Genomic DNA, 15,560 nt, shown 5'->3' on the forward strand with positions numbered 1-15,560 from the left:
CTGACAGCCCAAGGGACAGGAGCCGGTGTGCGCTCAGATGCGCATCCCGGCGCAGCGGTGTCCTTTCAGGTGGCCAGCACTGCGCTTTCAACGCTGCCATTTAAAGGGCAGCTTCTGCTTCTTCAGGCGCATCCTTAGCGCAGAAGGCACCTGAAAAAGCCTGACATGAGGGGATGCCTTAAAACGCAGCCTGTGTTCTCAAAGACCCCCACCTCTCAGGCCATGCCCTCTTCACCCTGCTCCTATCAGGGGAAAGGTACAGGAGCCTTCAGACGAGCACTCAGTGGCATAAGGGCAGCTTCTTCCTGGCTGCCATCAAATTCCTGAATAATCAATGAACGAAAGCCTTACTTTATATTTGTTACATATCATGTTGAAAGCTGATTCTGATTCATCTGACCTGCTGAGTTTCTCCAGAATTGCGGTTGCATTGTTTTCTTCTTCTTCTTCTTCTGTGTTTAATCATTTCTTCCTACTGGACAAACACTGCAGCCAGAAGCCAGATCAGCTGTGATTAACAAAACCCATCCTCTCCGTGGGTTTCGAACCCACCGCAGGTTTCCTTCTCGTTCCCCCAACCCTGCAAATTAAAAATGTGGAGTCTTGTTAATTCCCCGAATTCTGCGGGCACGACCTCAACCTGAATTACTATTTACCCCACCTCTCTCTCCAGTTGCTTCCCGAACTTTGGAATACTTTCCAACCATTGCCCCGCCCCCCTCCCCATTGCCCCGCCCCGCCGACACGCAGCGGGGAGCGAGCCAGAGGGTGCACGGCCTGGGCAAGGCGGTGACCGCCCGCTTGATCGGCAGGCGGCGAGGTCCCGGAGCGCGCACGTGCGCGTGCTGGCGGCGCCTGAAGTTGTGGCCGAGCGGAGAGGGAGTTTGACAGGGGGAACGGACGGAAGGAGCGCGTGAAGCGGCGGCGGGCCTGGCCTGGCCTGGCACACAACCCTTCGGCAGGTCCCGCCGGCCGCAGCGAAAACGCCGGGCAGCGACTCCTCTCCCCACTCCCGGGGGGGGGGGCGGGGGGTCTCCTTTCTCGGCTCCCGAATGAGGGGGGTTGGCCCGAGAGAACTTGGGTTGCGAGTGGGTGGCCGTTAAAGATGTGTGGGAGCGGCGGCCGCCCTCTGTGAGGGAGAGGAGGAGGGGGTGGGGGGGCTTCCTCCGGCCCCTCTCTCACAGCTCCCGGAGACGCTGGCTTCATGTGGTGAGGGAGGCAGCCCGCAGCTCGCTCTTCAGGGCATCATGACTTCCTATGTGGACCAACTCTTCGAACAGGCTCTGATGAAGAAACCGTCCGAGAGAAGCCAACAGGTAGGCGAACAAAAACTTGGCTCTCTCTCTCTCTCTCCGGCAACACGCGCTGACTTGTTTAAAGGGAGTGTCCAGCTGCCTTTAATTGTTAAATGTGCCGACAAAAAATGAACTCACTGAGGATGACCTTGCGTCGGCAGTGTTTGCGAAGGAGGAGCTGCAAACCCTCGTTACTTAATCCAAAAGAATCAATCTTGCGCCGAGCTCCTTCAAATTCGGTCTTTTGCACACGGGTTGAAGGAGTTAAAAGCCAAGAAGTTGGGGAGCATTGATGAAGTCATTGCAAAGTGGGGTTTTTGATGGTTGCTCTGGACTTTAGCCAGAGAAGCAGTTCCTGTCCTTGTCTCTGACTCAGACGGGAGATGCTTCATCAACTTTTGGTCTCCAATATATTGAGGACTTCAGCAAAATTGGGGGAATTGCCTTCGTGCACAATTGCAGAACACACCACGGGTGCAGGCGAAGCAGAGTCATCAGGGACATTCGAATGGATGACGAACATGTCCCATTTGCTGGTTGTCATGAGATTTTCTTGGGAGTTACTTATTTGAATTGGGGCTTTAAATCTATTCATTCAGCCTCCCTAGGTATTCTGAGCAAATCAATGCTAATTGTCTCTGGTCAACTGATTATTTAAAAAAAAAATTAGGGTGTTCATTCTCCAACATTCAGGTAAATTCCCAATGGCAAATTAAAGGTGAAATTGTCGGTAGTTTCCAAGTTTCCCCTTGGCTTTGTTAGGCTGCTGACTGTTGGTAGTTTCCCACTCAGAGCCCACAATCTTGAGGCACTTATGGAAGATTTCAGTTGGGATTTTTGAAATGTTTGTGGCCACTTAAAACCCTGGAATTAAACCATCTGGTCCTGGAAATGTGTAATTCTTTAGATCTGTTTTTTTTTGTGTTGTTGTTTATGTTTATGTTTAATTTTGGTGACAAACAGTGGAGTGATTCCCATTCTGGATATATTTGGGGGGGGGGTGCTGCTCCTGTGCCTGCTGCCCTTAGTGACAGTGGCTACAGGTTTAGGAGATGGAGTAGATGCAGTTTAGTTTGTAGGTTGTTAATGCAGCAGTACGTGATGGTGGTGGTGAAGGGAAGGAATATTAAGGATAACAAATGGGGTACAGATCAAATGGGCTATTTTGACCTAGATTGCAGTGTCTGAGTGCTACAGCACAGAAACAACACCTTTGGCCCACCATGTTCAATTCTTTATTTGTTGAAGCTGTATTCAGCTAGGCAAGTAAGGAGTATATTATATGCCCCTGAGTTGTATGTTTTGGATGTTATGAGGCAGTTTTTTTGTTGCAAGATTCATGGCCTCTAATCTATGTTTGTAGCCATACATATTGCATTCCTGGTATCCATTGTGTGGCTGCGTAATTATATGTTCACTGATGTATCTCAATGGTTATAGTAGCAAATATCAAGAATTTTTCCTGTGGAAGACAGACATTGCTAGGCACTGTTGTAACACATATTTGACACATCAGCCTATGCCTGAATGTTGTCATTTTTGGAGGAATTGTGATTATTCTCACTTCTGACCTTGTGGAAGGAATATAATTGATGTAGTTATTTAGGCTTTGGCACTGTCAGGCTAAGACATTTACTTCTAACTCTTAAGAATATTATTTTATACACTAGAACATTTTTTAAGCATCTAATTTTCTGTTTCATTAAATTTGCCTGGTTTACTGGCAATCCATTGATCGAAGTCAGTTTTACTCTTTCCGAGTCTGCTGGTGTTTTGCATTTCACCCTTTCAAGTGCCATGATCAGTTTGTCACTTGATTAAAAATGGATATTTAGGATGGGGAGAGGTCTGGAGAAATTAAAATCCATCTCCACACCTCATTGCCTATCATAAAACCATTTTGGATGTGATAATGGCCAAACGCAATCTGATGGAAGAATCCAGTAGGCCGAGTGGCATACTGGGAGAAAAAGAATGGTCGACATCTCTAAGGTTTGATGACGAGGTTGGTGTTGGCACGAAGAGAGTGGAGTGTTCCACATTCAAAGGGGTTGCAGTTAGGCTAACGAGGGGAGTTGAGAAGTCAAGGCCATTGATGTCAAGTCTGCAATAAGAAAGGAAAGGGTTAAGAGAGGATAAAAGACCTGAAGGAGGTATCCAATAGAAAGTTTGGTCAAGGTTGGGGTTTACTTAATAAAGAACAGGGCGTAGTGGTGGCAGAAGAGGAGTAGTGTCTGATTGTTTTTGCATCCTGCCTACATACAGTAGGTATCAGATGATTTCAAATGATTTTTCTGCTTAACTTCAGCTATAATATCATTAAACTTCTGTTATACAGTCTCACTTTAATCCAAGATGAAATCATTTCAATGAAGCTATTCATCCTTCTTTCTTTGGCTTGGCTTCGCGGACGAAGATTTATGGAGGGGTAAATGTCCACGTCAGCTGCAGGCTCGTTTTTGGCTGACAAGTTCAATGCGGGACAGGCAGACACGGTTGCAGGGGAAAATTGGTTGGTTGGGGTTGGGTGTTGGGTTTTTCCTCCTTTGTCTTTTGTCAGTGAGGTGGGCTCTGCGGGCTTCTTCAAAGGAGGTTGCTGCCCGCCGAACTGTGAGGCGCCAAGATGCACGGTTTGAGGCGATATCAGCCCACTGGCAGTGGTCAATGTGGCAGGCACCAAGAGATTTCTTTAGGCAGTCCTTGTACATCTTCTTTGGTGCACCTCTGTCTCGGTGGCCAGTGGAGAGCTCGTCATATAACACGATCTTGGGAAAGCGATGGTCTTCCATTCTGGAGACGTGACCTACCCAGCACAGTTGGATCTTCAGCAGCGTGGATCCGATGCTGTCGGCCTCTGCCATCTCGAGTACTTCGATGTTAGGGATGAAGTCGCTCCAATTAATGTTGAGGATGGAGCGGAGACAATGCTGGTGGAAGCATTCTAGGAGCCGTAGGTGATGCTGGTAGAGGACCCATGATTCGGAGCCGAACAGGAGTGTGGGTATGACAACGTCTCTGTATACGCTGATCTTTGTGAGGTTTTTCAGTTGGTTGTTTTTCCAGACTCTTTTGTATAGTCTTCATTATCAAACCTATCCTAGAGGTTGTTCAGCCTCACATTTTTACTTCACTTTTTTGTTATCTTGCAGTGAAAAACTGTAATTGATTTGTATGATTATAATGCACTTTGTGCACACATTAGTTGGTATCTTTCCTATTTTGCCTCAGTAATTGTACTTCAAAAATGTAATTATCTGTAGAAAATACATTGGGAAGTTTGAAGATGATGAAAAGCACTGTTAAAGTCGTGCCTTGTGCATAAAGGAAGGCTGTGTTTGTAAGAAGGCAGTTAACCCAACCCTAGGGCATTGTTGCTCGACTTCCTCAGGACATTTTCCTGGGTTTAATCAGCTTCAACTGTTTCAATGCTCTTTCCTTCAAAAGGTCAGAAGAGAGGATTTTTGTTGTCTGTTCCAGTGCTCAATTCCCTTTTCCTTCTTTTAAGTTGTTTTGTTTAATTAAATCCAGCAGAATATTTGACTTTCAGTTTCATAATGGGAATTTGAGCCTAAGACTCAGGCATTCTGATTCAGTTAATTATAATATTGCACATATTGTGAGGCTTATCAGCATCACAAGGGTCAATACTTTAAGATAAGCTTTGGTATGAAAAACAACCCTAGAGTAACATTCTCCAAATTTCACTTGTTGCTTGGTGTCTGGGCAGATGTGTTTCAAGAAAAGTGCAGTTGCAAATCTGGCAGTCAATTTACTGATGCCATTGCCTATCTGTTTTAAAACCTTGTGATGTCATGAGGCATGTCCTTGCATTACAGAAGGATCTCCACGTACTGTACCAAAAGAAAGGTTGTCCTCAACTGGATGAAGAACTGTTCCCTGAACTGCAGTGTGAATTACATTCATGTAGAGCTTGACTTGGTAGCTATGCATGACCAGCTCTGCTGATACTTAAACTGTTGTGTGTCAGTTGGGCAGCCTACTGAAATTTGATGGTCTGCAGAAGTTTGTCAGCATTTTCTTCACATGAGCATGCAGACCATGATACAAATCAACAAGTCCACAGCAGATCTAATGTCAATGAGGACTAGGACAAACAAAGCTGTATCATTCCTCAACACTAGTTTGAGTGTATTGTTGCAATGCTGCATGTCATCCCTGACAAATTTTCTGCTGGAATGGAACTTGTCTGTATTTCTCATGAGAGATTGTCAACCTACATTGCCTCTTTTTCAGAATCAAGATCAATGCAACCTCTGGAGTTGAGCTATGGTATGCACACAGTATTGGCATCTATATGCATTCAAAACCCACATTTTCTACTGCTGATTTGTTTCATGACTCACATCAGGCATGCGATTTTTCACTTGGCATTCACTAAACAAATATGTTTTTACACTGAAATCCCACGATATTGCCGTGGCATGAAGATGCTTTGGCTGGTTACACTAAACAGAGTGTCTTTTTACACAGCAACCCAGCATTCTGGGATCAAAAGAGGTGGGATCTGTAACACAATGGCGTCTAGTGTCACAAATAACATACCATATTGGATAGTATGTTAGACCCACGTTTTTTCCCCAAAAATATTCTCCAGGTCTTGTATGCAAAATTGAAATTGGGGTGCTAATGGTGATCATTGTCACGGTGTGGCCTCACTAGCATCACTGCCATCTATTGTTGGGAGCTGGTGGCAGGCTGTCGGGAGACTCTCCTGATGGCCCACGGACGGGTCCCGCGCTGGTCATTGTTTTGAGAAAGTATCAGGTTCAAGAGAAATGAGATTGCAATCAAACATTTATAAACACACAATTCATCGAAGATTGTGGGAAAATGTGTAGTGAGAATAAAATGCGCACACTCACAATTTATAAAACAGTGTGGGAAAATATGCGCACAATTTATTTGGGAGGTTTCACAATGCATCCTCACCCTTTCAAAATATTTTTTGTGTGTGTGTATACTGTATATACCCCTGTCCTGCTGCTGTGTTTTTATATCATTACTTGTTTTCGATGCTGCATATTCTCGCAATCTATGACCTTGCATCATTACCATCTTCCAGGATTCCCTAAACGATGCCATCAAATGATATATTTAATCACATCATGAATGTTCATCAGGTTATCTTTGCTTCTTAGGGATCCAAGTTTAACTATCAGTAGTTACCTCAAAGTTGCTCAACTTCCTGGAGGAAGAAGAAAGTGAAAGGAAAACAGAGCTAATTGCTTCAATGCAGTGAAGAAAAGGAGGAAATGAATTGCCTGTACGTTAATATCCATGTGATTCAAAAATGAGTTGGGGCAAAATCTGGGACCAGTTGCCCTTCATCAATTAGTAAAAATTGAATGATATTTAACTGAAGTGGGATTGGAAGGAAAAATGACTTGCTTACTCATTTTGACTGCTTCCCCACCAAGCAATTTACCATTGCCAATAAAACAAGGTCGAGATGTATTGTGGTAATGTATTACACTGGTTCCTGAAGCTAAATGAAGTAACTGAACAAGAATATTTCAAATAGCTGTATCTCATTTCTCTATCTACTATATTTTAAAAAAAATGTTCTCCTTGTAATGTTTATAAAATTGTATCATGTGCTGCAGTTTAAAGTTCAGTTTGAAAGTTTAATGCAATCAATTAATGTCTAGTGAAGCTAAAAATTGTCCTGTGAGATGCCTTGGGTACAGAATAGACTCTGTTATATTATTTAATTTGTGATCTTTGTACAATGACCTCTCAGTTTTCAATATTGTAGGATTTTAAAAACCTAGCACAATTGATTTACTTTGAATTCCACACTGCAGCCTTTCAGGCTGATCTGAGCTTGTCCCCTCGCATCCTGGAACTTGTGTCATGCTGACGTACGTGTACTTATGGTCTGTGCCAGAAGAGACGGGCCAGCGGCGCCATCTTTGCTGCAGCTGCCCCGGTGACCATGCGTGACAAGCAGGGCCAGTTCACCACTGCAATTATGTGCACTGCCGCACAAACCCCCCCCCCCCCCCCCCCCCACCACCCACAGAACTGCCACTGGTGGTCTCATGGTTTGCCGTGGGTGAGATCTACTGCTTCGATGGCCGACCTCTACGTACTGGCAGCGGGACCTTTTACTGGCTCTGGCAAGTCCAAGTGGGGTGGTTTTAGGTGGCCCAGTGTGAAAAGTTCCTCTCTGCCCCTGATGTCAAGAGTGATGTCAAGATGTCAAATGATTAAATATATCATTTGATGGCATTTCTCTGGAGCACCTTGTAGATTCCCTCAAAGGGACGCTGGAGGGATGGCCTGTGTCCACCCCTGCGAACAAACACATAGTCAATGGAGTTTAAGTCTGTGGGGTTATTGGAGCGTAGGTGACAGTGTTGCAATAGTGGTGGTGGTGCGAGTGTTCCCAATTTGTCTCTGTCTTTCCAGTATGATGGCGGTGTCAAAGACTTGGCCTAGCGGTGAAGGGAGGAATTGGCCCAGGACAGCAAGGGGTTCTCTGTAGACTAGCTGCTGAGGAGGTTTTGAGGTCGTCCTTAGGTGGTGTGTGTATACCGAGGAGGACCTATGGCAGTTCATTCACCCAGTTTGGACTCTCAAGCCTTGCCATCAGTGCCGACTTAAGGTGGTGATGAAAAAGCTCAACTAGTTTGTTGGACTGGGGGTGGTAGGCAGTCATGCGGCATAGCTGGGTACTCAGCTGTTTGGAGGGTTTACTCCAAAGGTTGGAGGTGAATTTGGCCCTTGGTTGGTAGTTATTTGTGCTTGGGACTCCAAAATGGGAGACCCGGGCAGAGAGGAAGGCTCTGACACATGTGTTGGTGGTGGTGTCCAGGATGGGGATGGCCTCTGGCCGGCGGGTGAATCTGTCCACTATATGAGCTGGTAGCTTGACCCTCGGGAGACTGACATGGGGCCCACTCTATCGAGGTGGACATGCTGGAACCTGTGACTCGATGTGTCGAACTGTTGGAGGTGGGGTTTCGTGTGCCACTGAACCTTCGCCATTTGGCATTGCATGCAGGTTTTCGTCCGTTCGTTAATTTGCCGTGCCAGATGAAAAAGGAGGATGTCATCTGCACTGTTGTTCGAGTGGAGGGATGGGAAAGGCCAGGTATCGCCATTGGGCAGGGACAAGAGGTCGGGGTTGGCCACTGGAGACGTCGCAGAGTAAAGTAGTGCCATTGGTGTCCAGTGGGAGGTCTCAGAACTGCAGACTCACGATTGCCATCCTGAAACTGTGGGTCTTTGGATTGTCCTGATGGGCTCGAGCCAGGCCATGGTAGCTGATACCTTGTGCCAGGCCGTGAACAGCCAGCCTGGAGAGTGCGTCGGCTACATCATTCTTTTTGCCCGAAAGGTGGAGGATGGAGGTAGTGAATTCAGAGATACACAATAAGTGCCACTGCTGGCAGGCAGACCACTGGTCAGAAGTTTTGGAGAATGCAAATGTCAATGGCTTGTGGTCTGTTTAGACCATGAAAGGCTGCCCCTCCAAGAAATTGGCGAGTTAGAGGTCGAGCAGCTCTCTGTCAAACACACTGTACTTCAGATCAGATGCTCGTACGTGACGACTAGAAAAAGGCGAGGGGCCTTCAGGTTTTGTCTACGAACTGTTACAGGACACCACCCACTGCTGTGTTGGAAATGTCAACTGTGAGGGTTGTGGGCAGATCCATGTGTGGGTGGATAAGCATGGTTGTGGCAGCCAGTGCCTCCTTGGTCTTCTGGAAAACGGCCTGTGCCTTGTTGGTCCACTCAAGTTCTTTCATGGAGTTCGACATTAAAGCGAAGTGTGGGTGCACAATGCTAGCAGCTGCGGGGATGAACCTGTTGTAGAAATTCACCATACCCACAAATTCCTGTTATCTCTTCAGAGTCGTCAGTCTGGCAAACTGTCGTATAGCCTTCACCTTGTTGGGTAAAGGAGTGGCATGTCCTTGGTGATTCTGTGGCCCAAGAAGTCTATTTTCTTGACCGAACTGGCACTTTGCCGGGTTGTTAGTGTGGTTGAACTCAGCAAGTTGGTAAAAGTAGGTGAAGGTGTGAGATGTGCTCCTTGAGTCTTGCTCGCTATCAGGGTATTGTCCAGGTAGATGAAGAGGAAGGTCCAAATCATTGGTGCTGTGATAGCGATGCACTGACCATTATGATCGCCATGCTGCCCTGATGGATGCCATTCATTCATAACTTTGATTCAGGGGATTTTCCCATACAGAAAAATTTGATTCTCAACAGTCAATGCTGTAAAACAAAAAAAGTCTTCCGAGTAGCTATGTAATATTTATGAAAGATAAAATTCTTTCAGTGACTGACAGAAAGCAGCATTCATAACAATAATTAAACATTTGGGCCAAATTTTTTTTGTCAGAATATGTAATTGTAAACATTGTCAGCCAGTCTTGAGGCAAGCTTAGTGATTAATTTTTCAGGGATCTGTAAAGTAGAAATTATATTGAGTAGAAATGTTATAGTACAGACTTTTGAAATTTAAATGAGAATTTTAGGCATTAACATTTTTTCCTTAAACTAATAAATAGATTTCCAGTAGAATTAATGTACAAGTTGTTGTGTCTCCCTGCTACTAATGGACAGTACTCATTATGCTGTCTTGGAAGTGAAATTAAGGTTTAAGTCATGGTCCTATAATTATCTTGGCACTGTCATTGGAACTCATTGTTATAAGAGTTCCTTTTGCATGATATTATTTATAGATTAAAAAAAAAACTTGTAGAGAATCTCATCACTTATTTCTGGTTGTTTTTGTTTATTCTGGCTCTTTTTTTTCTCCTCTTATTTCCACTGCCTTCCTTTCTTGTGTTCTCTGTCTTCCATAATTGTACTTAATCTCATGTTGTGCAATATTGTTTCATGAATGGATACAGAAATTATTTATCATATACAAACACTCATCAATTTCTAAAATTTAAACTTTAAATCTGTTGGTGGTGCTAATTCAGCTCGCCACTCCTCAGGTCCTTTGAATAGTTTCCAAGGTTAATGAACTTGATTTGTATTTTGATGAAAGATGTATTAAATTTTTTTTTGTTTCATCTTTTGAACTGTAACTTGCCCTCCTAATTTCTCTTTTATACACTTAAAAATAACAGAACACCAATGAATCTTGCCTTTATGATGCAGCCATTATAAACTCTTTCAGTCAGCCATTAACAAATTTCCAAGTTTGTAACCAGTTACAATGTTGATTTTTTTTCCCCCAAAGGACTTAGATTCTGAAATGGTATCTAACATTTGCTGAAATGAGCCATCATTCAGATTGACCCTTGTTCCATTGTTGAAGGATGCAGTTTCATTACACAATAGATTAATGCTTCCATATTTGATGGCCTTTAAAATTGTCACCTGGAATTTGTAAAATCTTTTGGAACATTCAAAAGGGAGAAAATATACTTCCATTAATTTAATTGCAGATGATTTTTGGCATTTCGTAAATCCATAATATGAGTATCTCTGGAAAGTTATTTAATATAGATATAACCTGATGAATATGCATCCAAAAATAAATTTGTATTTTGCTGTTGGTGATCATTATTAGTAATTTGATATAACCTTGTAGTGATGGCTTCTATCTAGATTTCCATTTTGGGACTGTTGTTTTAGTAAATAATTATTAAATTATACTTCAATTGATTGGGCTCTGAATGTGCAAGTGGTATAAATGAATGGGAGATGATAATTTCATTTTGTTGTAAGACTCCAACATGAAAGTATATCTGCCTTGTTTACAAGTACTTGAAATAAAGTTCATGTTGCCACTTTTTTTATGGAATGTGCAGTAGACATCTTGAAAATACTTTTTAAATTGCTGAGTGAGGATTGAGATTGAACTGCATTGAATGTATTCCGAATTGAATAAGTTTTTGATAGCTTTCAGCTGTACTAAGACGTAAGATTGCACTGATTGATTATTTGTATTTTCAAGTAGTATTTTTTGAGTTTTTTTGAGGTGGGAGGTTGAAATGGCTTGATGGTATCAAAGAGGGCTGGAATGTTTTGCTAATATTTCCCATTGTTGCACCATGTTTGAAGCATTATTTGTGAGATGCACATTATTCTCAAGGTTTATTGTGAGTTTTGCAATATGTGTAGCTTGTGGTGGCCCGCGGCGATAGCTGCAACCAAAGCCTCACAGACCGCTCAGTGGCACTAGCCCCAACCATCGAACGAGTGGGTGAATGGCAAGGGCAGCTTAAAGGCCAGCGACTCCAAATGGTGCTGGCCTTGCTGCGCAGCCAACAGATAGGGACAGCATATGGGGAAGAAGGGCGTGGTTATGCAGGAAATTACCTATGTGCGGGAAACCTGCATGTTGTGATGTCAGCCGGGGAGGAGGTGGGGGGACGCGCCGCGGCGGGAACAATTTAAGTATAAAAGTCAGGCCTGAGCCCTAATAAAACTCAACCTGACTACACTACATGTGTGTGTCTTTTGAATAACATGTGGCTACAAGTTGTAATATTTGGAAATAATTTGCTCTTCCATATTTACTTTTGTGATTTTTTTTTTTTGCTCGTCTCTTGCCAAGCTGTGGTGCAATTTTTTCATGTATATTTGATTTAGCTGGTACATCTCCCCACAGAATTAAAAATGTAATTGACAGCTCACTGATTTTTTTTTGAGGTAACCTTCAAGGTGACCAAATTTCTGCTAAAGCATTCAGATTTCTAATGATGCTGCTCTTTATTTCATTCCATTATTATATCGCAAGAAGAATGCTAGTCACAGCTTGTTCAAGTTATAAACTTTACCTAACTGAATCCTATTCATTTCTGACGCCATCTGAAAAGGATAGGTTCAAAGAATGTGACAGTGTTTAAGATCTTTATTTGCAGTTTACTAAGATTGTGGAATTGGGTCCACTGCTTCATCTCATCAAATTTATTTCAAAGTATCTTTTTGATATTTTCTGATGGAAATAGGCTCCATAGGTAGGTGATGGGTGAAATATTTTTTACATTGATTATAAAGAATTGATGAAACAAACATTTGTGTAATAGCTGAAGTAATTTATGAAAAGTGCACTTGGAATGGGTGCACAATAGCTATTTTGGGGAGGGGGGGGGTGGTGAAATGTGTATGTAACCAGGGCATGCACTTAATTGATTATTGATAGAAATTTAAGCTACATGCAACCACACTTTCTTTGGCAAAGGAAAAATGCCTATCAGCGTGGATTGTATTTGATTCATCTGCTTCGTAACACAAACAATATAATGCCATCAGAACGCAAGATAAACATGTGGGTTAGTGATAATGACCCTTCCCTTCCTGACAGGCTGAAGACCACCTACAAGTGGTTGAATGCAGAAAACATGTCACCAAAGAAAACCCTGTCGCTTGCTGAGGAGCAGGTACCCTGTATAGCAACAGCTGAGGTGAGGAGGGTGAACCCGCACAAAGCAGCAGGACCGTTAAAATACCTGGTCAGGTGCTAAGGGACTGTGTGGACCAGCTGACTGAGGTCCTAATTAACATTTTCATTAACGCACTCCAGCAGACCATTGTTTCAAGGCAGCCACCATCATCTTGGTGCCCAAGAGACTGATGGTAGCTGGACTAGATGACTACTGTCCATTGCACTGACTGCCACGATCAAGAAGTGCTTTGATCAGCTTGTTATGGAGCACACCAAAGCACACTTACCAGCCACAATGAACCGTTCCATTTTGCATTTTGGCCAGACTGATCCACAGATGGTGCAACAGCCCTAATCATCCATTCTGACCTGACTCACCAAGAGAATGAAGCCTCGTACACTAAGCCGTTGAACCTTGACTTTAGCTTGGCATTCAATTGGTGAGATTGGTGGATAAACTGTCCTCACTGAGACTCTGTGCACCTCTCTGCAACCGAATCCTGCACTTCTTGATTGAAAGACCAGTCTATCTGGGTTAGCAGCAAAACCTCAAGCCCTATCACACTGAGCACTGGCGCACCTCAGGGCTGCATGCTCAGCCCACCACTGTTCATGCTACTAACTGATGACTGCACTGCCAGATTTCGCTCAAACAGAATCATCAACTTTGTGGAATTTCGCCTCATCGACAACAACAATGAGTTGACTTGCAGAGAGGAAATTGAAAGGCTTGTACAGTGGTACATGAGTAGCAACCTGAGTCTCAACATGATCAAAACAAAAGAGATGATTGTGAACTTCAGGAGCATGGAGAACCACTCCCCACCTCATTAATGGCTCCTTTGGAGAATGAGTAGGGAACACAAAGTTCCTTGCTGTCCATTTAAATGACCTATCCTGGAACAGTAACACCTCATTAGTCAACAGTGCCTTCATTTCCTAAGAAGGTTGAGGAGGCCAAGACTACCAGCCTTAATCCTAACAACATTCTACAGGAGTGAGGATAGCAGCAGATTTAATTTATAAATAGGATGCTAAATTAGTTTGGGGAATAAAAGAAGCCTTACTATGAAAATATATAATTAAAGTTTGGTATAAAATAAATCAGCAGATTGGAATTGAGGTGAAGTTATCACCAGAAACACCCCTGAATCAAAATAGATTGTATTTTAAAAAAATAAAGTTCTACAGGAGCACAAGGAATGTCCTGGCTGGATGTATCATAGTGTGGAATGGTAGCACCCTTCCCTTCTTTGACAACATCTACAGGGAGTGGTGCTTAAATGGGGTTTGGAGAATCATCAAGATCCCTTACCATCCAGGCTGCATTATCTTTGAGACTCTACCTTCCAGGAAGATATTTAGGAACATATAAACAAAACAAACCAGGACTGCCAGTATTGGAGAAGCAGCTAGGCAGTGAGACATTGAACAATTCTAGAAACCTATAAATTATCTTTATGCATATTTTTGGATTGCTATGTTTGTGTTAGGATGCACTATGTGGCTGGCTGTGTGCTCTGTGGTCTGGAGATGCACTGTTTTGTATATGTACAATTGCATGACAACAAACTTGATCTTTCCCTGGTCTATTTAAGACTCAGTCAGAATTTGTTGGTTGCTCAAGAAGTGGAGTCACTTGTATCGGTGCACAACCCCCATAAAGCAACTCGGATCAGAGGCCAATTGGCAGGCATTGATATTATTGATTTTAATTAGGAATTTTGCTAGATCGCCAAAAGAAATATTCATTTACGGGTGCCTCATTTGAAACTCCCTCCAAAGGTAATATGAAATAGATTCTAAATTAATTTTCCAATATTTGAGATGGCACTGATCAGTATAGCTATTATTTCACTTGGAAATAGAAAACAAAGGTTGCAAGTGTTCTTTGCATTGATCTGTACAACAAAGAAGGCTGTATATTGGGCTTAACCAAGAATAATATTAGGTAATATTAGATAGCAATCTGAAGCACTTAAGCTTTTGAAATTAAGATATTGAATTAAGACATTTATTGTAGTTGAATCACTAATTGTTTGTCAATCCTTTTGAAGTTAAAATTTCTTCACTTTTGGAAAGCACTCATTTTACTTTCAATTAATATTTTAATTGACATGCATACAATCACTTTTGATTGGAAGGTGCATGCATCAAACATTGGATGGTAGCTTGTTTCTGTTTCTAATTAAGTTTTGTGTGGATAAACTTTGTAGGAAATTCTATCCAGTTACTGTACTATTGCTGGTGTACTGTGGACTGATTTCATTAACAGGAAGGAAAAAAGGGAGACAAAAGAAAACCATTCACCTAATGATAAATAATGTAGTTTCTCTACTGTTCACAGTTGAGTTCTAATTATTGTAAATCTTACATTAAAATGCCTCACTTTTTCAGTTACTTGTTTCAAACTTGACAAATTTGGAAACTGCAGTCTATACTGCTATAACATTTGTGGTGTGGCAAGGACAAATGAAATGTTCCTTTTATTCTATCAGTTCCCTCCCCATCTTCTCTGCTACTGAAAATTAACTTGTTCTCTTGCAGATTTGAAAAAGGTCTTGGATCTGAAATATTAACAGTTTCTCTTTCCACAAGTGCTGCCTGTTTGCTGAGTGTTCCAGCAATTTCTGATTTTATTGTATGTTTGAATCATCCACATTTTTCAAGGATTCACTGTTGCAGGAAGTGAGAGCCTTGTCCTGTTAGCTTAAATAACAGATCACGTTTAGTCATGTTGCACAAATCCTATAAAATGGAGTAATGTAAGAAGCAATCTTTTTGTTATTTTTTGAAAGATTACAGCAATTTGTTTATAATTTAAACATGCTGCATTTGCTGAAGAAAATGAACAATGTAAGCATGAATTAAAGCTGCTCTACCTC

At 42.5% G+C, this 15,560-nt stretch overlaps 1 protein-coding gene across 11 annotated transcripts in view; it reads left to right on the plus strand.

Annotated features, from left to right (window-relative positions):
- Positions 1–760: 760 nt before the first annotated feature.
- The window catches only part of LOC138743262 (rap guanine nucleotide exchange factor 6-like), a 235,964-nt gene continuing 221,164 nt past the window's right edge, over positions 761–15,560 (plus strand). For 5 of the 11 annotated variants that reach the window (XM_069898260.1, XM_069898267.1, XM_069898261.1 and 2 more), the window contains exon 1: positions 762–1,316. In XM_069898260.1, the coding sequence (XP_069754361.1) occupies positions 1,248–1,316 (69 nt within the window). In that variant the 5' untranslated portion in view covers positions 762–1,247. Of the gene's footprint in view, positions 1,317–15,560 lie in introns of all 11 variants that reach the window. The other 6 variants (XM_069898257.1, XM_069898258.1, XM_069898256.1 and 3 more) reach the window with 3 other exon arrangements.

Source organism: Narcine bancroftii, chromosome 9 (assembly GCF_036971445.1).
Source record: "Narcine bancroftii isolate sNarBan1 chromosome 9, sNarBan1.hap1, whole genome shotgun sequence".
NCBI lineage: Eukaryota > Metazoa > Chordata > Chondrichthyes > Torpediniformes > Narcinidae > Narcine > Narcine bancroftii.